Source organism: Chelonoidis abingdonii, chromosome 2 (genome assembly GCF_003597395.2).
Source record: "Chelonoidis abingdonii isolate Lonesome George chromosome 2, CheloAbing_2.0, whole genome shotgun sequence".
Taxonomy (NCBI): domain Eukaryota; kingdom Metazoa; phylum Chordata; order Testudines; family Testudinidae; genus Chelonoidis; species Chelonoidis abingdonii.
The window spans coordinates 161951461-161970826 of NC_133770.1; the positions used below are offsets into that span (position 1 = coordinate 161951461).

Genomic DNA, 19366 nt, shown 5'->3' on the forward strand with positions numbered 1-19366 from the left:
ATTAACAGGGAGACAATATGATGCAGTGGGAGAGCACCCTACAGTCTTTCTGTCTCACTATAATGCTTATCTGGGCTAACCAGGACTCCAGCAGCATGAACTTCCCCACAGCAGGGCCCTGTCCATGCCAGCCAGGTCTCCAGCAGAATGAGAATGGCCCTTGGTAATACCTGGGCCTCTGATGCCTAAAGTTTCCAATCACCTGTTCCAAAGTGGAAAGAAAAGTGTCTGAGGAAGCATCCAGATGGGGCAGCATTGGAGCAGTACGCATCTACGGAGCAGTGCAGAGGCGCTAGTGTTTGTGTGCAGGGAAGGGCTGATTTCCTGCAGCATCGATGAGACCTGCGGGACCAAGCATGACTTGCCTATTCCCTGGCACAGCCTGCAGGGTGACTGCATGAGCACAGCTGGAATGAACCAGCTCCAGAGCTGGAATGAACCAGCTTAGCTGCATTGACTTTAATGGAGCTATTCTGACTGACACCTGCTGAAGTTCCAGCCCATTGTTTTTATACAGCTCCTGTAAAAACAGCAGCGGGGGCTTGCCAGGTTCTATCTGCTTGGAAATGGATCCCGATAAAGAAGAGAGATGTTATAGATTCAGGCACTGGAGGCCAGAAGGGACCTTTAGATCATCTAGTCTGACCCCTTGTAGATCACATTTATTTCACCCCATTACCCAGGTACTGGGCTCAATCACTTGTGTTTGGCGAAAGCATCTCATCCAGAAAGGCATCCATTCTTGATCTGAAGACATCAAGAGATGGAGACACCACCACTTCCCCTGGCAGCATCCCAACGCTTCGTAAAGTTTGAAGGCCACGTTCCTTGACGGAGGTGGGGGAAAAGCACTGAGGGGACAGGGGGTGGGGCGTGGGGGTGTCCCTGGCTGTGACTCACTTTTCCAATGAGCTTCCCCCTCTTGCTCATGCAGATGTATTTCTCGCTCTCGGCTCCCTTGATGCGCACACGGCTCCCAAAAGTGTCCGTCTCCACAATCAGCTTTGCTGCAAGGATGAGAGAAAGAAAGAGAGGGAGAAAACAAAACAAAACTCCTTCCACTGATGCTACAGTGAGTGACAGCCAGTCTGCGTGCTGGGGGTCATTGTGTGCACTCAGGCCCACAGAGATCCAGAAGATCATAGGGAGTGTGTTAAAAACAAATGACACCAAACGGCACACACAGACTGCGCTACCAGCAGTTATATTATCTTGGCTCTAGAGGACAGATAACCCAGTGGTTAGGGCACCTGGCTAGTACTTCTTTGCTCTACCACAAAGTCCCCAGGTGAACTTGGGCAAGATACACAGGGCACATCTACACTTGGAGCTGCAGTAGGATTCCCAGCTCAAGGAGACGGACCTGAGGGTGCATGCTAACAATAAAGTGTAGCTGCTGCAGTGGAGGGGCTAACAGCCCTGCGTATGCATGCCTCTCAAACAACAGGCATGTGGCTAGGGTGCGTAGGTCTCCATGAGCTGGAGATTAGTGTCAAAGTGTAGGCACACCCTCGCTCTCTGTGTGCCTCAGGTCCCCATCGTTTCAGGGGGATAACAGCAGTGCCCAGCCTCAGATGGGGGTTGTGGGGACAAATCTCATTGAATTGTCCCAGCACATGGTGCTTTCCACTCCCCAGCTAACGGGGCCATGATACAGAAATAGGAGTTAGAGAGCAACCCAGCAGGAAAGCTGCCAGAGGGGATGGCTGGAGTGTCTAAGCCTCTGGTTTGCAGTTCTGTCCTTAGGTCTCCAGCAATCCACCATCCCTTTCATCTGAGAAGCACATACCCAGCACAGATAACTTGCCCACTTACCTCAAGGATCTATGAGGACAGGGTGAAAGCCAAGTCTGCAGCCAGGGCTGCTGCTTTGATCAAATCAGGAAATAAAGGAAGCAACTATTTACACAAAAGCAGCATGGTCTAGTGGCTAAGGTATTGGATTAGAAATTGGGGACCCAGGGTTGACTCCTGCCCAAGTGTATGTCTTCAGGCAAGTAACTTCTTTCTCTGTTTCCTCTCCCACCCGTTGTGTGTTATAATATAAGCTGTTAGGGGCAAGGACAGAAGTAATATAGTAATTATAACATTGCAATTCTGCCTCTGTCCCAGGTAACAACGAACAAACCCTTCACATGGGCATGTGAGGAAAAATGGCCACTGGCAGTATTCAATATCATCAAAACATATGGTAAAGAGAAGGTTAAAGTCGCACAAAGCATGGGACTATGCACAGGATTATTACCATTGCACACTGTATGTGTTTTGCTGTGTTAGACTCTCGACCAGTCAGTCAAGAGTTAATTGTCTGAGTGTCCATTCCACATTCTTTAATTAGAACACCTGGGGCCTGATGTGTTCTTATTGACTAGAACCCTCTGTGAACAGACAACAATACCTATATCGTTGCAACGAAGGATCTAGCCTGCACCTGTGTTTAATTAACTACAGCCTGCACCTGTGTTTGTCTGGAGAAAGATCTGGAAAGGGCAAAGCAGTAGTACCTGGAAGCTGGTGAGTTGAGTTATTTTAAATGCCAAGCTTCTTAGAACAGCCTTTATTTTTTTTTAAATAGAAATTAAGTATTTTTATTAAGGAAATTCAGGGGTATCTTTGGGAGTCTTTAACACATGACTGTTTTTAAAGCCTAATGCCAGAGCAATGGGGAATAGCAGATTTCAGTAGCAAAATAGCCTGTGAGCAAGTATAATTTACTGCAGGAGGGCTTCAGCTTCTGCAAAATGTAATGCTGTTCTAGGCTGAAATTCAGCCCTGTGCAAAGGGCCAGAATAACGCCTGTGTACCACTTGGTAGCACTAGTATTACCATAGTGCTTAGGAGCCCCACTCATGGAGCGGGGCCCCATTGTTCCAGGTGCTGTATAAGGATTAACTCGCAAGATGAGACTCTCAGCTTTCATTTAAAAAAAAAAAAAAAGTTCTAGCCCTCTTGGCTATAGGGAAAAGCTTGAAAACATGACCTGTGTGCATCCTAAAGCCTCAGAATTTTTTTTTTAAACACAATTTTTAAGCCAATCTCATGATTTTTGGAGGGCCCGGGAAACACCACCCTCCAAAATTTGGAATGCTTTTTAATTTTTGAACCCTCTAGGGGTGAGAAATATTTACAAATGCTTGAGGGATGGGCACACTGCACTTAAGCCCACCTGAGCCGCGGGACCAGCAAACCGTCCGCAGAAATGCCTGCAGCAGGTCCACCGGAGCCGCGAGACCAGCAGACCCTCCGCAGGCACAACTGCGGCAGCTCCACCAGAGCCGCCTGCTGCCCCCNGCGGGACCGGCAGACTGTCTGCAGATATGACTGCGGCAGCTCCACCGGAGCCGCCTGCCGCCCCCCCGGCAAAATGCCGCCCCCCCCCAATGCTGGCGCCCTAAAGCACCGGCCCTGTCCCCTAGCCAAAATCCCCCCCCTGAAAGCCCATGCCCTTAAGAGAGATCAAAATCCCAATCTAAATTTTTGTGCCATTAGCCCATCTCTGGTTACAACCTCTAAGGAAAAGCCTCTATCCATGCTTGGATGAGTAACAGAATCTAATTCTAATGCAGCAAAACATTATGCCCGCCTCGTAGCACTAACCTGTCTGTTACAGCTGCTAAATCAAGCGAATTAGGGGAGCCATAGTTTTGCTTGAACAACTGGGAGTTATGGACCAAATCCTGCTCTCAGTTACAAGAATGAAACTCCCTTGGCTTAAGTGGGGTTGGCTCCAGGTATAAAGACCACAATCCAGCTCCCAGAGGAGCTAATGGGCCACTGGCTTTAATAGGAGTTGGACTGATTCCTAAGCAAGTGCAGGAATTGGCACATGGCGCATAAGTTCCATTGGAAGCTCACACCAAGGTTTCTTTGCAAATTCTCTTATCTGCTGCACTCCAGGGGGAAAACATTCACCTTTTTGTTTATAATGAGACCTTTTTAATCAAATGGAACAATTATGTTTTTAGCACCTCGCCTTGATTTGGCTACAGCTGTCCTGCCACCAGCTTTTTGATCAAGCCTTATGGTCATGTTTAACTGATCTTGAACAATTCCTCAATAAACGGAAGAATTCCTCCCTCTGGGATAAATTTTAATCATTATGCTTTAAACTGTTCTTTTTATCTTCTGGCTTTTGAAAAAAACATCCTTTGAAAACCATTAATATCTGTGTCAATCCTTAAAATAATTACAAAACCCTCAAACAAATGGACCTGTTACGTACTTTTTGTAACCCTGAATCTTTAAATCTTCATTTGATGTTCAGAACAAACTGTAACCATACTATTTTGTATTCTAACAGGCTATCAATACAGTCTGATTCCTGCTCCCATGGAAGTGGAAGGGAGCAGGACCTAGGTGTATCTTAAATCCAGTTAAAGCTTTTATCTTTGATTTAACCTGGTAGTTGAAGATGATGTGTTAATCTTCCAGTTGCCAGCATGTGCATAACTGAAGTCCAAACAAGATCTCAGAGCCATGACTTTCAGATCAGATTTGGGTTTAACCCCCAAATAAACTGATCAGAATATAAACTGAGCAAGAGTTGCATGTAACTTCACCCCCTAGGAGAATCTGGGACTATTGACCCTAAAGTAGTGCTGGATTGTTACCATAACAAGCCATTGTACGTTTGAAGCATCACAGTCTCTGATGATAGTCAGGACTTTGCCTTTACAAGAGATATTTCCACAAAGGGAAATGTAAACAACAATCCATATATTTTGCTGGATTCTCACATGAAAGATGAAATCCTCAAGTCAAAGGGACTTTTGAAAATAATGGGGTCAAGATTTCACCCAGCGATTCAGTCCCAAACATACTAGGGATGGACTGGAGTGCGTTTAGCAAGGCTGTTTTGTATATTAGACCAGAATACCTTTTAAAATGCTGGCCACAGGTTCCTGGATATTCTCAATTGCCAGGAAGTCATCTTTCGGTTTCTAATACATACCAATCTTCAGCTGGTTGCATTGCCAATGAAGCTGTGGCTATGAAACAGGAAGGTCTCCTGGTCTATGTCTCTTCCTTGGGGATATATACAAAAGCAACCCTTGTGACCCTTCTTACCTCTACCAGGGATGCTAGTTATCTGTCTCAGTCAAGTGTCTCAAAGTGCTCCCAGGGATGGGGGCAGTACCATTATCCCTGCTTTACAGACCGAGAAACTGAGGCATGGAGCAGGGATGTGGTACAGTGATTCACAGGCAATGGTGGGAATAAAACCTGGGAGTCATGACTCCGGGCATCCCTGTTTTAGACACTAGGTCTCATTCCCTCCTTGAACTGGGAACAGTCCTAATGCCCAACCCAATCCTGCTCTAAACATTAAATCCCACTCCCTTCCCTGAGCTGGTAATAGAACCCAGCAGGTGTATAATCCCCTATTGTGATAGCACCTAGGAGCCTCAGATATGGATCAAAGCCCTGGTGTCCTAGGTACCACACAGACATAGAACAAAGAGGCGGTCCCTGCCCCAAGGAGTTCACAATCTAACCCAAGCAGTGTGACTCATCCCCTGTGTTGGCACTGGCCTCTCTGACCAGGTCCCAGATGTGGAATCTCTGCAGGGCCGACAACCATTTCTAGATGTGGCTGATATAGCCACAGGTTAATTGCTCAGAATTAAAGTGCATTCCCCACCAGCCAGTCTCTTTCTATCACAGATGGCTGAGATCTGGCCATGTGCTCTGGCAGAATGGGGGCACCTCCAACTTCTTACCGAATTTGTTGCCATCCTCTGCTGTGGCGGTGATCCTTTTGCCATTCACCTGGACATGCTTGCCACTGGTCCGGCTGTAGAGCTGGTATTCCCTGATCTGCCTTCGGCTCAGCTGGTCTGTCATGGCGCCCTGGTCCCTCACGTACTGGTTAAAATTAGGAGACGGTTGATTCTCCCCCTTTGTTTACAAAGGGAAAAATAAAATCAATTTGTTTTGGACAGCCCCACAGACATGGCGAGGATATGGAGTTGGGAGCCATTACTAGGCCATCCTGGGCAGGATTGCTCACACAGGGTGGTGGGATGGGGTCTGGAACCCTGAGGAGCATGCCAAGAAGGTGGCTATGATATAGTCGGGAACCAACAAAGGGACATCCTGGTCAGAAGACATAGAGGACAGGGGATGAAGTTTGGTACTCTGGAGAGGAGTTCACATACATGATGGGACCTAGCTTGAAATTAGAGACACTCCAGGCCAGAGTCCTCATGCAGTTTCATTGCATTCCATGCAAACCTGTGTATACATTCTAGATTCCAGGACATCCTGGGGGGCGGGCAGAGATGGGATACGGAGCTTTTCATCTCTGGTTTGGCCCTATTCCAAATAGACAGTGACCAAAGCCATTGCTGCCTGATGGCTGTTAGCTGACCTAGGTGAGATGAGTCTCAGTCCAGTGCCCATAACACCTGCCACCACAAATGGAACTAGCTGGCAGGCTCAACAGAGGACTGAATGAGGCTTGGAGACCCAGCTCCCCTCAGACTAGTAGAGGTGCTGGATCAAGGGATGAGAGGCTGCGTGGGTGGGTGGGTGGATCAAGAGGTGAGAGGCTGTGTATGTGTAAAAGCTTGCACTGCTACTCCCCATCCTGCTCCTTTTTTGGTGATACACAGATGGCTATCTTCTAAGAAGGGATAATCTGGTGCCTTTCTCTAGCAATATACCGACCTAAGCAAGACCCACCCACATCTCCTGGAAACTCAGAGACCCGTCCTGTTGAGAAACAATTCCACTTGTTTCTCTTATTTCTTTGTTACTTGGGATTGTTATGAGTCATGGTCTCTTGTGCCTTATTACCCACAAAGTCCTAGTCCTCTGGGACAGCAAAATTGATTGCTAAAGGGAAGACAATTCTCTTTCTGTGTCTATAGAAATATATCCATCCATTCATCATAACCCTCTCTCTACCGGTTCGGCAGTCTCTCCATATGTTATATGTAATATTACTCTCTATGAGATATACATATTTGCTTTTCTAACATAACCTTCTATCTTCCATATATAACTATCATCCATTCATCCAGTATAATGCGCTATCTAATATAAACCTTCCATCTACCATAAATAATCATCATCCATATGTCCACTATAACACTCTATTATTTATTTACTTGTATTATTGGAGCACATAGGAATCCCAGTCCTGGAGCAGGACCCCATTGTGCAAGGTGCTGTACCAACATTGAACAAAAAGACAATCCCCGCCCTAAAGAGCTTCCAGTCTAAATCTCTATCTATTCCATCATCCTCGCATCTGGCCACCTTGTGAATGTGATTCTTCAAACCCAGGACTTGTTAGCAGAGCTGGGGAAAAAGTGGAACAGATGAAGTAGTAAAGGTGTCCCGCTTCTCCCCCCGACTCTCATTGTCGTTAGTAACAACAGAACAAGAGCGAAATACGACTGGGAAAGAAGCTAAATTCTTTCCAAAGAATGAGTCCCCGGCACCCCCATGAAGTTATCATGACTGTGATCATAGCATAAAGGATTGGCTTGTCCTGTCCCTGCTGTATTGCCGGGGGCCCTGACAGCAAAGACCGAGGAGTAATGTGTATTCGAGGGTCTTCCTGGAAGATTATGCCCATGCAAACTGCAGGCGTATGTCACTGCTTCCACAACCTCATTGTGCCATCAGCACACAAAGCCTGCTGCTGCATGTCTCACACATTTCTCTGCGTGCCTCAGGACCCTTGCTGGGAGCCAGGCTCATCCTCAGTATTGACAAATACTAGAAAAGAGGGGCTGAAAATCAGTGAATGGCAAGTTAGCTGTAGCACTCAAAGTCTGTGGCCAGATAGCTGAACCTGAATTAGAGGGGCCTGCTGATGCGCTGGCACCACCACTGTTGCTGATGGGTGCCAACGCTTATGCCGGAAGTGAAGGGCAAACCACTGCTGGCCCTAGGTTCCAGAACCCCAGTGCAACCAGAGCCTCACAGTTGCCCCCTGAATCCTACTGCAACCCTGAGCCTTGCAGCTGCCCCCGGACCCCAGTGCAACTAAGAACCTCCCAGCTGCCCCTGGACCCCAGTGCAGCCAAGAACCTCTCAGCTGCCCCCTGGATCCTACTGCATTGTAGAACCTCCCGGATGCCCCCGGACCCCAGTGCCCCTGTAACCCAGAGCCTCCCAGATGCCTCCAGGATCCCGAAGCAGATGTTATATCAGAGTCTCAGAGAGCAAAGGACCAATAGTATTACTGCTCATTGTTTGAGCCACTGATGACCTAGGGTCATAGAGTTTAAGGCCAGAAGAGACGACAAGACTATTTAGTTTGATCTCCTGTATATTACAGGCCACCAGCACCACCCAGTACCTGCACACTAAACCCAACACCTGAAATTCAACCAAAGTATGACAGCCTGCCGGAGATTAGACTGTGATGTGCCACACGCAGAGAACAGGAGGAATCGAGGTGCGTCAGTGTCCGAGGGAGGGAAATGGTTAAGTGAAAGAGACCCAGATAACCCTGGCAAGGGACCCGCACCCACATGCTGAAGAGGCAGGCAAACGTCCCTGCCTGAGGTCACGGCCAATCTTCCTTCCAGACTTCACATCTGGCAATCAGTGAGCATGTGAGTAAGAACCAGCCAGCCAAGAGAGAATGCTCAGTGCCACCTCAGAGCCCTGGTCCTCCCTGTCCAGTGTCCAATCTCCAGCTGTGGCCATCCCTGAGGCTACAGAGGAAGGAGATTAACAATTTAAAAAAAAAAACCCCAGAAAGAATTGGGAGAGGGGGAAGGAATCCCTTCTTGACCCCTGCAGGCAGCAGGTTGAAACCCTGAAGCATGAACTTTTAGGAACATAAGACATAAACCGGAAGTGAGCCCCAGGTCCCTGAGTCCTGCCCCTATCATAAGCAATCCTGTCATACAATTGTGCACAAGAACCACTGGCTGGGAGGGACAGAAATGCTAAAGCACATCAAGGCTTCAAAACCCAGGCTAACAACAAAACATACATCACCTTGAGCGAGCCACACACTCTCTCGTGTATAGGGGCAGGGGGCTCTTTCTTAGCCAAGCCTTACAAATCACAGTATGGTAAAGCAGCTAAACAGTAAATACCCCCGGTTCAGCTTCTAGGAAACCAGAGAAGACGGATATGTTTGTGGATCTCCGTGCAAACACTATGTGCTGTAACCCTCCCAACATGTGTGTGTCTCTCAGCATATTGACCGAATTGCCCCCTCTTCTCCTCAAAGATACACTAAAAGGAGAGGGCCAAATTCTGCTTCCTACTGGCCAGGAGCTACTATAAATTCTGATGATGTGAGAGCAGAATTTCGAGCTCAGTCGTTCAGACTTACGCTGGCATAATTCCATTAACGTCAGTGGCATTACTCCTGATTTACACCAGTGTAATTCACAGCAGAATCAGCCTGGAGTGGTTCAGAGCACTCCAAAAGGCTACTAAATAAAGTGTGTATTGTATCCAAACAGGCTTTGTGACTTATGCTAATGCCCTAGCAGAAACACATGCTCCCCAACAGAAGAGTTATTGTATGGTAAATACCAGCTAATTACTACAGACATGCTGGTTGACTACAATGCTGATAATCCTCAATCCCTATGACGATACAGAGCTATCACGGAGCAGTTAAACTTCAATCAATGTCTTTAACTATGCATTTTATTGGTATGAGAAGGCTTCATTTAATCTCTATGCAAGTGGAGTAGGAAGCCCTGATTTTAAGAGCTAAGACTGAGATTTTCAAAGCTCCTTAAGAGATTTGGACACACAATTCGGGTGGTCGAATTTTTTAAATTTAAACTTTTTGGGGGGTGGGGGAGGGGAAAGAAATAGCTTTTTGACCAAAATACAAATGTTTGTGGAAACATTTTAGTTTGGTCAAAATGACTGAATTTTTCATTTTAAAACACAGAAACTGAAATACATTTTTTTGTAACATTAAAAAAATGTTTAGAATGTTTTTTTTGTTTTGATTGCAGCAAAAATTTTCAGAATAGTTTTCAAAACCTGAACTTTTTACTAACAGCAGAAAAAATTACCAACACTGGTCATCGAAAGCTGGACAAAATCTTTTGTTGTTGCTTGAAAACCAAAATATTTCTGTGAGAATATTAGGAAAAAAATGTTGAAATATTTGGATTTTTTAAACCGCTGTAGTCCACCTTGCTTAGCCATCTTTAAAAATCTCAGCTAGAATGTAGATCTTTAGCTTGTGCATGACACATAGGTAAATCCATCCTCAGCTGTGTAAAGTTGCTCCATTGCCTTAAATGGAACACCAGTGATTTACCCCAGCTGACCTCAGTGAGGCCAGGATTTCACCCAGCTATTACCATAGCAGAACTGAGATCTTAAAGGCCTATTGCTAAATACTGTACAACCCTGCTCCCATTCCAGTCACTGAGCACTTTGCCATTGACTTCAGCTGAAGCAGGATAAGGCCCTGTTGGACCACTTTAATCTGTCCCAAATTTCTCTGGGAATCTGAGTGCTGGTCAGAGATTATCTACAGCACCAACTTCAGCTCATCAGAAGCGTTCACAGAGCAGTGACATGGGCCACTGGGCTGGGTCAGAACTTCTTGCTGTAAAAGGAAAGGTAGCAATGGGGTTCTGGTTTGTGACCAGGTCTCCCACAGCACTACACGTAATAAATAATAATAATAATAAAAACTGGTAACTTAAACACAGATTGGCTCTCCCTGTATTAATAGCTTCTCTACAGTAAATCCGTGTGCTAGGGTATGTTTCATAGACCTACTTGTGACATTATTATCAGATTTTTCAGACAGGCTCAGAACACACCATCAGGCCCAGATTTTCCAAAAAGCTCAGATTCCGTTACGTGCTGAGCAGTTTTGCAAATCTGGCCATAAGTGGGAGCTATCCTCCTGTTATTTTATATTATGGTCACACTTTCTATCAAGGTTCTAGTTATAAATAGTTAATAGATGGTTAATAGATGCTTTAATAAATGGTTTTTCAGAGTCCAGTGGGTCAGGTTGCTTATGACCATGGCTTACAACCGTCTATTACACCTTCTACTGACATGCTTATAAACATCCATGCTGTAGGCTGCTCATACCTGTCACATGCTTGTAACAGCTGTTAATCATATATTAATCCTTTATAAACAATTTCTGAATGGACCCTTAAAGTGTGACTATTATATTTATGTCATGTTTCAGAGTAGCAGCTGTGTTAGTCTGTATCCGCAAAAAGAACAGGAGTACTTGTGGCACCTTAAAGACTAACAAATTTATTTGATCATAAGCTTTCGTGGGCTACAGCATGACACATCCGAAAAATTGGGCTGTAGCCCACGAAAGCTTATGCTCAAATAAATTGGTTAGTCTCTAAGGTGCCACAAGTAGTCCTATTATATTTATGGTGAGACATGAAAGGTAGGACATTCACAACAGACTCGATTGTACAACACTAACTCATACTTGTGCACCCTTAGATGAGCAGCCTCGCTGACTCCATGAGTGCTTGTACAAGTGCTCACCAGCATGAATGAGGGTGGCCCAACGAGCCCTATGTAGGATGACACCAACAGAGTCTAAGAAGAGACTAGTGATTTTGGATGCCTCCATTTTTCGGAGCGCAACATGAGACACTTTAAAGGGCCCTGATTTTCAGATAGTGGATGCTCAGCATAGTCTGGAAATCAGGAGCCTTTAAGGTTTCCCAAGCAGGGCACCCAGAGTCACTTCTGAAGAGTTTGATGTTGCACGGCTGTGATCAGGTGAATGGTCTAGTCCTGCCCGGAGGCCGAGCCCTCACAGATCCTGTAAACTTCTCTGGGGGCCCCAGGCACTCAGCACCTCACAGGATCAGACCCTTTGGCAAAGAGGGCAATTGTCTCCTTTCGACTCAGGCTAGCTTCTGGAGCAGGGCTCTCCTGTGCCGTCCCTCCCCCGATCTGCCTCAATTCAGCTGGGTCTCAACTCAACTGAGTTCAATGGGGACTCTTCCTAGACCGGCTGCTGTCTGTCCCCATCCATCAGGACTCATAGCATCATGTTGGACCTGTGAACCCTGACAGTGGGGTCTTGTGCGTTCCTCTGGGGGAGGGATGAATGCAGGGAAGAAGCCAAGTAGAAATCTCCTCTCCGAGAGTTCCTGGAGCTGCTTCCTTTTAATTCATCGAAAATCCTCTCGCCTATTTTTTTTTCTTGGCTCTGCTTCATTCTCTCCTTGAGTGATCTTTCCCACCTTTTCCTTCAGCATTCAGCAGCCTCCACTCATTTCAGATCACAGGGCAAAACCTATCTCTCTCTCTCCCCTCCCCACCTCTTCCCCACCTCCCTCACAAAGAAGAACAGAGAGGGTCTAGCAGAGATCACAGCAAACATTATCTATGTGGAATCTTCACAGGTCTTTAGTGTGGCCGCTGGGGGGGATCGACCCCTTGCTGCTGCCAAAGGAACTGGTGATCAGCCTCCCAGAGACAGCTGCTCATCACACAGGAGTTCAAGCATGGCTCTGGCCTTTGCCAGCTTGCCCCCACTCCTGCCCTGCCTGCCATACACCCTCAGTGGGGGAAAGGCAAGCAGTTCAAGGGAGAGCTCCACATCACCTTTCACAGTGCCATCAAATGAACCCCCCGCCCCTAAGGGGGCAATAAACCAGGCCCAACACCATTGTGCTAATTTCTGCTCCATAACAGGCTGCATCCCTGAGCCTTTGTGTGTGTTGCGGGAGTGGGGAAGGGTCTAGGATCTCAATTCGCTTTAGAGGCTTTGGGGGTGTTTCTGTCCCCATCAAAGGCACCTCCGTTCCCCTCTTGTTTTCAAAGGCATTTACCTTAAAAAGGTCCGGAGTGCATGTTAAGGAATCCAAGGCTCGCCTGTTAAAACAGTTTGGAGTCTAACTGAGAGGGTGCTGGTATGGAACAGTGCATTTTAATAGCCCTGGCTTTTATTGAGATCACAAAAAGGGACACTGCATCTTTAAAAGGAATGGGGGGTGGGGAGAATTAAACCCCGAGCCACAGGAAGCTGCTCTGACTTTGGATTTAAAACCAATGGGCCTGGTTCTGCTCTCACATATCATGCTGGTGTAAATCAGAAGTAACTCCACTGAAGTGATTGGGACAGATCCCCAGCTGGCGTAAATTGGGATAGCTCCACTGAAATCAATGCTGATTTACACCAGCTGCAGATCTGGCCTGATGGAGTCACACTGGTGTGAAACTGGTGTGAGAGGAGATTCAGGTCCCAAAAATCTCAACTTTATATATTTCTGGAATGGAGCATTTCCCCTCAATGAGCAGTATTCTAACGAAATACACCGGGTTCCTATACAGGACAACATACCTGTTATCTAGGGGTTAAGGCCCAATCCTGTGAGCGGTTACACAGAGGAGCAATCCCTTTAACCTTAATTGTCTATTACATCTACTCCTAGATAGACACAATTTCATTTCTGAAACAATTAAAATAATTAGTCTTACCTCCATGATTATCCAGTCCTACAATTGGTCCTGAACCTTCAAACATGCACATAAGTAATTTTACTCACCTGAGTCGCGCCATTTGAGTTCCTTGGGCAAGATTCTGAACTGTCAGTACAGTTACTCCTGAGCGATGCTGGTCTGCGATTAGAATCTACCCCCTAGCTTTACTCATATGAGTAAAGTTACCTGTGTGCATAGGTATTTGCAGGAGAGAGCTCCTTACGTTTTAAAACTGTACTATGTTTAATAACTTTAATAAGAATAATAAATCAGTATTGTCAGCATTATCAAAACAGAATGCACAGGTAACATTTTGATTTCGGTTGAGAGTACAACAGTAGCCAATTTATTTTCAAGCACCGCACAAACCAATACATGCCACCTTTAGGATTAAAGCAATGCACCACAGGGAAAAAAAAGCAATTACTCTAGTTTCCAAAAGAGCTTTGGGCACTTTGGGTTTGAATGCTATTGCAGCCCGGTGTCTTTAAACAATTTGGTTTTGTTGTAAAGAAAGAACTCCACAAGTAAATCGAAAAAAAACGTAAGCTGACTTTTTGCATTTTGAGGGGGGGGGTGGATTGGTTAGTAAAATAGACAGTCTGTTGCAAACGTACCTGGGTTTGACAGGAGAGCATTAAGAGCTGGAAACATCTGTATTTGGAAACAAAAGAGAGAGAGGAAAAAAATACACAGGGTTTTGTTTGGGGGTTATTCTGTCTACTACTAATACACTATTGATTAAACCTTGTTGCAAATAATTGGAACAAAGCTAGCTGGGAGGAAAGAAGAAAGCGCTTACATGGAAAGGTTTTGGAGGCTGACGTACTGCTGCATGTCGCTTGCCAAAAGAAAAAAAAAGAGATAAATACATAAAATGAACTAAATCAGCTCAGAGCTGAGCGCTCTCAAAATCTCCCAAAGCTGCAAAGATCTGTTAACGCTGGCACATTCCTGGGGGTGAAACCCCCCGTAACAGCAGGAAAGGAGGTGTCAGAAAAAAACAACCCCACTTCTTGCACCTTTAAGACCACATGTGATCATAAAGTGCCTGGAACAAGAATTGATACAGTGCATGGAGATGGCTGGAGCAGCGCATCCGTCTTCTACCTTCCTTTCTTTTTTAATGTTTACCAGGGTCCTTGCCGTGCTTGAAGAACCTTCATAGCATCCAAGTTTGTTTCATCCATTTCCCCTTTCCTCCCCATCACACCCTTCCCCAAAATAGAAACTTGCTGCTTTCCTCAGATTATTCACTGGGTTGCATCCCTCCTGCAGCCTGGTAGCTGCTTCCTCCTACATGGGAAGGTGGCTCAAGGCAAGGTGCTCCCATCTGGGGAGGAGAAGACACTTGAGAGGCTCAGGCTCCAATAAATTCCAAGCTTGGATCCAACAGAGAGATTACGTGAGGGAGCAGGGGCTTGCTTTCAGGCTATTGCTAGCACTTCCCATGTGTCAGCCCTGAAAGCTTGGAAGAGTCTCTGCAGACAGGGGCAGAACCTTCCCTTCTGGCTTCTCTGCAAGTCAGCAGCTGGAGAAGGAAGGAGGAACCTTACCTAGCAGGAGCCTGTGAGGGAGGAGAAAGAGGGTGGGAGAGGCAGCTTGGTAGAGCGCTTGTTGTGTCCCCAAGTTGGAGAAACCAACCTGAATTAACAGAAGTGGGGAGAAGGTGATTGACTCATCCTATCCCCTACTCCCAGCAGCACACACCTGGCATAGGAGGGGCATGCGCCTGTGGTAGTGGCTACCTGCTGCTTTTAACTTACTGTGCTGGGGCATCTGTGCAGGAAAGCCACAAGCGCTGGAGTTCAACAGCTCAGCTGGGGTGCAGAGTATGGGAGCTGGGGACAAGGGAGGCTTTTTGGCCAGCATCATACAATAGCATCAGGTGGCTGGTAACTTGTGTCTTTTGGGGGAAGGAATACAGTTACTCCCCTCCCAGCCTTCATGTAGTGATGCCCCAGGAGGTTTGTGCCTCCCCTTGCAAAGATGAATGGCTAGCAACCCACTGCAGAGGGGGTCGCAGGTTCCCTGGTTCCTTGCAGTGGGAGGTGAAGGGCTAGCTTGCAGCTCTAGCTAGTGGCCTAACATGCTCCCAACCACAGGTGACCTTGGGCAGTCTCCCACCCTGGCCCTGGGGTTGTGCCAAAGAAGAGCCCAGGCATCTCTCAGTAGAAGTCAGGCTAAAACCTACATGGGGAGGAGGCTGACAGCAGACGGACGTGGGCCAATAGCCAATACTTTGTTTATCTGTGTCCAAAACAGTGTTCTCCAGAGGCAATGGGCTTTGATACAGTGTGTCCATTTGGTATCACTGCCCCAGGCCAACTCGGTGGCCGCCTGCCATTTATTGTGAGAATCAAGCCACTGTGTTCGCTTGGCAAATGAAAGGTGTACTCCCTTCTCTCCACACTCCCTCCCTGGGAGTCCTTGCTGCCCCCACTCAACCCCCGGCCACAGACACTCTCTGCTCCCCTGGAATGTGGAGGCGGGGGGTGGAGGCAATGAGGTGCCATTGCGTGGTTGGCGTAAGTGGTGCGTTCTGGAAGCGGAGATCATAGCAGAAGGGAGGACAATCTGGGAAACCAAGCCAGTGCCTGCCCAGACCCTCTGCCACTGGAATTCAGTTGTCTCCCTCTGAATGCTCTCTGCCTGCACTACTGAGCCCAGGCGCTGGTCTGGGGTTTTGCCATACTCAGGCAGTGCTGAAAGGGACCCAGAAGGGAGCTCAGGGCTACAAAAGCTCCCATAAAAGGAGCTCAAATCCAGGACTGAGACTGGAACTGAAACACCCCTTTAGACCAGGCCATCTCATGCTCTGAAAGTCTCAGGAGGAGTAGCTGCTGGAGAATCACTCAGAAACTCTACAGTGTACCCCCAATCACACTCAGTGCCCCCCAGTTCAGCTACACATCAACCACATGCACCGGCCTGCAGGGTTATTTCCAGTGGTTGGCACTCATTTCTGGGAGTCATGGCTCCTTGTTTCTATGGCCATCTCCAGAAGGAAGCATCTCTAACAGCAGACCGTGAGACTGGGACCCAGGGCTTCTGGGCTCATACCTAGCTCCAGGAGGGAGTGTGTGTAGTGGTAAAAGCAGGGAGCTGCAAGTCAGAACTCTCCTAAGTGCCATATCTAGCTGCTCTGCAACTGGCTCACTGTGAGACCTCAGGCAAGTCCCTTCATCTCCCTGTGCTTTGGTACTCTTAAATGGGGATATGATACGGACCTACCATACAGGAGGCTTATGAGACTTCATTGGGTAATATGTGGTGACTGCTTTTGGATCTTTGGTCAGAAGCCACTGTATTAATTGAAGCCACTGCTTGAGAAATGTATCTCTAAAGCAAACCTGAGCCTTTCTAACCAAGGTTTCCTTTAGAGCTAGATATCTCAGTCACCCTTCCTAATAAGGTTATTACAATTACAGGAGAGTTACACGGCCGTTTTGGCTCTCAGTGTGCAATTATCATAACCTTCCAGTTATGTGACTTTATCTTCATGGCTGAGTTACTTCTTATTACCCCTCTAATTCATATGTACTAGTAGAATCCATGTATATTAACACACTCTAGTCATTCCCAGTCATGTAATGAACTTTCTAGCTATATGAATTATGTATCAAAAAGCATAACCACCTTGTGACTGCACTATAATTATATTGCCATTGGAATGTCCTGATTATAAAGTGTGATTGGCTTCCCTAGCACCGTCACCTTTGTCCTTTATGATCAAATATACCCCTTCTGGAGCACTGGTAAAGACGCTGCCTCAGACTGGAGCAATGGTCCTTCTAGGTTTGGTAAGCACTCCACGCAGAGTTAGCCTTGTCAGAAAAGAAACTGTAACACTTTCTAATCAATTGCATGAGCGCTCAGCTCATTTGGAGTCTGCTTGGGCCTCTGGAAACATCAGGTGCTTAACACAAGGCATTAGCATAGTCACTTCCATGCTGGCATGACACCCACTCATGGGCACAGTCAGTCCCGTACTAACAGCTCCACACCTTCCCTTTCAGTTTCCTGCAGTGATCAACAACAGATACTTCAGAGAAAGGCATAAAATACCCCCTAGCATGCTGTGTGACCATGTGGCCTAATGGATCGGGTATCTGACTTCACATCAGAAGACTAAGGGCTTGCATCTCTTCATGGTCCATTTGCTTCCGCCCTTGGATACTAAGGTGATAAGTGCCTTATAAATACCTTTGACAGTTATCTAGATAATGCCCCTTATTAAGTCCCAAAGTGCTGCCTAGTGTTGCTGTGCACTATGAAACTACTGCTGCCTTTTGCCCCAGAGATGGCTCCATTTCACTGATAGACCTACCCTCGGCTTACTAAGCACTTTGGCATGAAAGGTGCTACAGAAATGAATGTATTATTGTGTACTTCAAAGGCGACCTACCATATGCCAGAAATAGGTGCTAATGCAAAGCAGTCAGCTGCTGAAGCGGGGGGGGGGGGGGGCGCTGGTGGCCAAAAAAGGAGATTGGGTTCTGTGTGACTTGGGTGACTCTCACTATTCCTCATGCTCCCCTTCTGGCCTCCCACAGCGTGTCCGTTCTGCAGATCAGATCGTGTCTGAACAGGACGGTGAGGAGCTGACAGTGCAGAGCGCAGACCAGGACAAATCGCATTCAGTCTCATGTCACCTAACTCCATTCTTCCCAAACACCAGGACATTTTGTGTGTAGACAAGCCTGTATTGCTCGTTACACTTATTGCCTTCTAATGGATTCTCAGGTCTTCGAAAAAGAACTAGGGGTACTTGGCGCACCTTAGAGACTAACAAATGTATTTGGGCATTGGCTTCCATGGGCTAAAACCCACTTCATCAGATGCAGGCAGTGGAAAATACAGTAGGAAGATATATATATACACAGAGAACATGAAAAAATGGAGGTTGTCATACCAACTATAATGAGACTAATCAATTAAGGTGGGCTATTATCAGCAGGAGAAAAAAAACTTTTGTAGTGATAATCAGGATGGCCCATTTCAAACAGTTGACAAGAAGGTGTGAGTAACAGTAGGGGAAAAATTGACATGGGGAAATAGTTTTTAGTTTGTGTAATGACCCATCCACTCCCTGTCTTTATTCATGCCTAATTTTATGGTGTCCAGTTTGCAAATTAATTCCAGTTCTGCCGTTTCTCATTGGAGTCTGTTACTGAAGTTTTTTTTGTTGAAGAATTGTGACTTTTAGGTGTGTAACTGAGCATCCAGGGAGGTTGAAGTGTTCTCTGACTGGTTTTTTAATGTTACAATTCTTGACGTCTGATTTGTGTCCATTTACTCTTTATTCAGATCTTCGGGGCAGGGACCTTTCCTTCATGTATGTTGATACAGCGCTGAGTGCAATGGGCCCTGATCAGGGTTTCTAGGCATTGCTGTAATATAGATAAGAAGAAGTCACTTTCACACTCTGTACCTCAGTTTCCCCATGTGCAAAATGGAAATGACGATACTCTACTCTGTATAAGAACCCGTATAGAAGAGACTAACGTAGGCCTTGTTGACAGTGGGGCTGTGACCCATTTGCGGTAGCTGCCCCATTCCCTAAACCCTAATACAGACAGACAAAGCTGCTTCAATCCCTGTTCTGAACCATGCAGCTTCTCCTGGTTTCAAGCAGGGATAAACACTGCAGCTGCAAATAATAATCCCTAGTTCTTTTCATCAGTAGATCTCAAGCACTTTACAAAGGACATCAGTATCATTAGCCTCATTTTGCAGGTGGGGAAAATGAGGCATGGGGGGAAGTGACTTGCTCGCGGTCATTCACTAGGCTAGTGACTGAAGTGAGTATAGAACCCAGGTCTCCTGAGTGCGAATGCTGTGCGATATCCACTAGGTAACACCACCTTCCTAGGTTTCCCTGAGTCCACTAGGGGTTTGCATTAGGGCAGTTGTGTGGGTACCTGAACATCAG

The 19366-nt window shown here is 46.6% G+C and overlaps 1 protein-coding gene across 1 annotated transcript in view; it reads right to left on the reverse strand.

Annotated features, from left to right (window-relative positions):
• FGF17 (fibroblast growth factor 17) overlaps nucleotides 1–19366 on the reverse strand; it is a 28946-nt gene that overhangs the window by 1316 nt on the left and 8264 nt on the right. The window contains exons 3-6 of the mRNA XM_032800895.2: nucleotides 14234–14313; nucleotides 14049–14085; nucleotides 5721–5898; nucleotides 901–1007 (exon numbers count right to left, since the gene is read on the reverse strand). Of these exons, the coding sequence (XP_032656786.2) occupies nucleotides 901–1007; nucleotides 5721–5898; nucleotides 14049–14085; nucleotides 14234–14313 (402 nt within the window). The remainder of the gene's footprint in view (nucleotides 1–900; nucleotides 1008–5720; nucleotides 5899–14048; nucleotides 14086–14233; nucleotides 14314–19366) is intronic.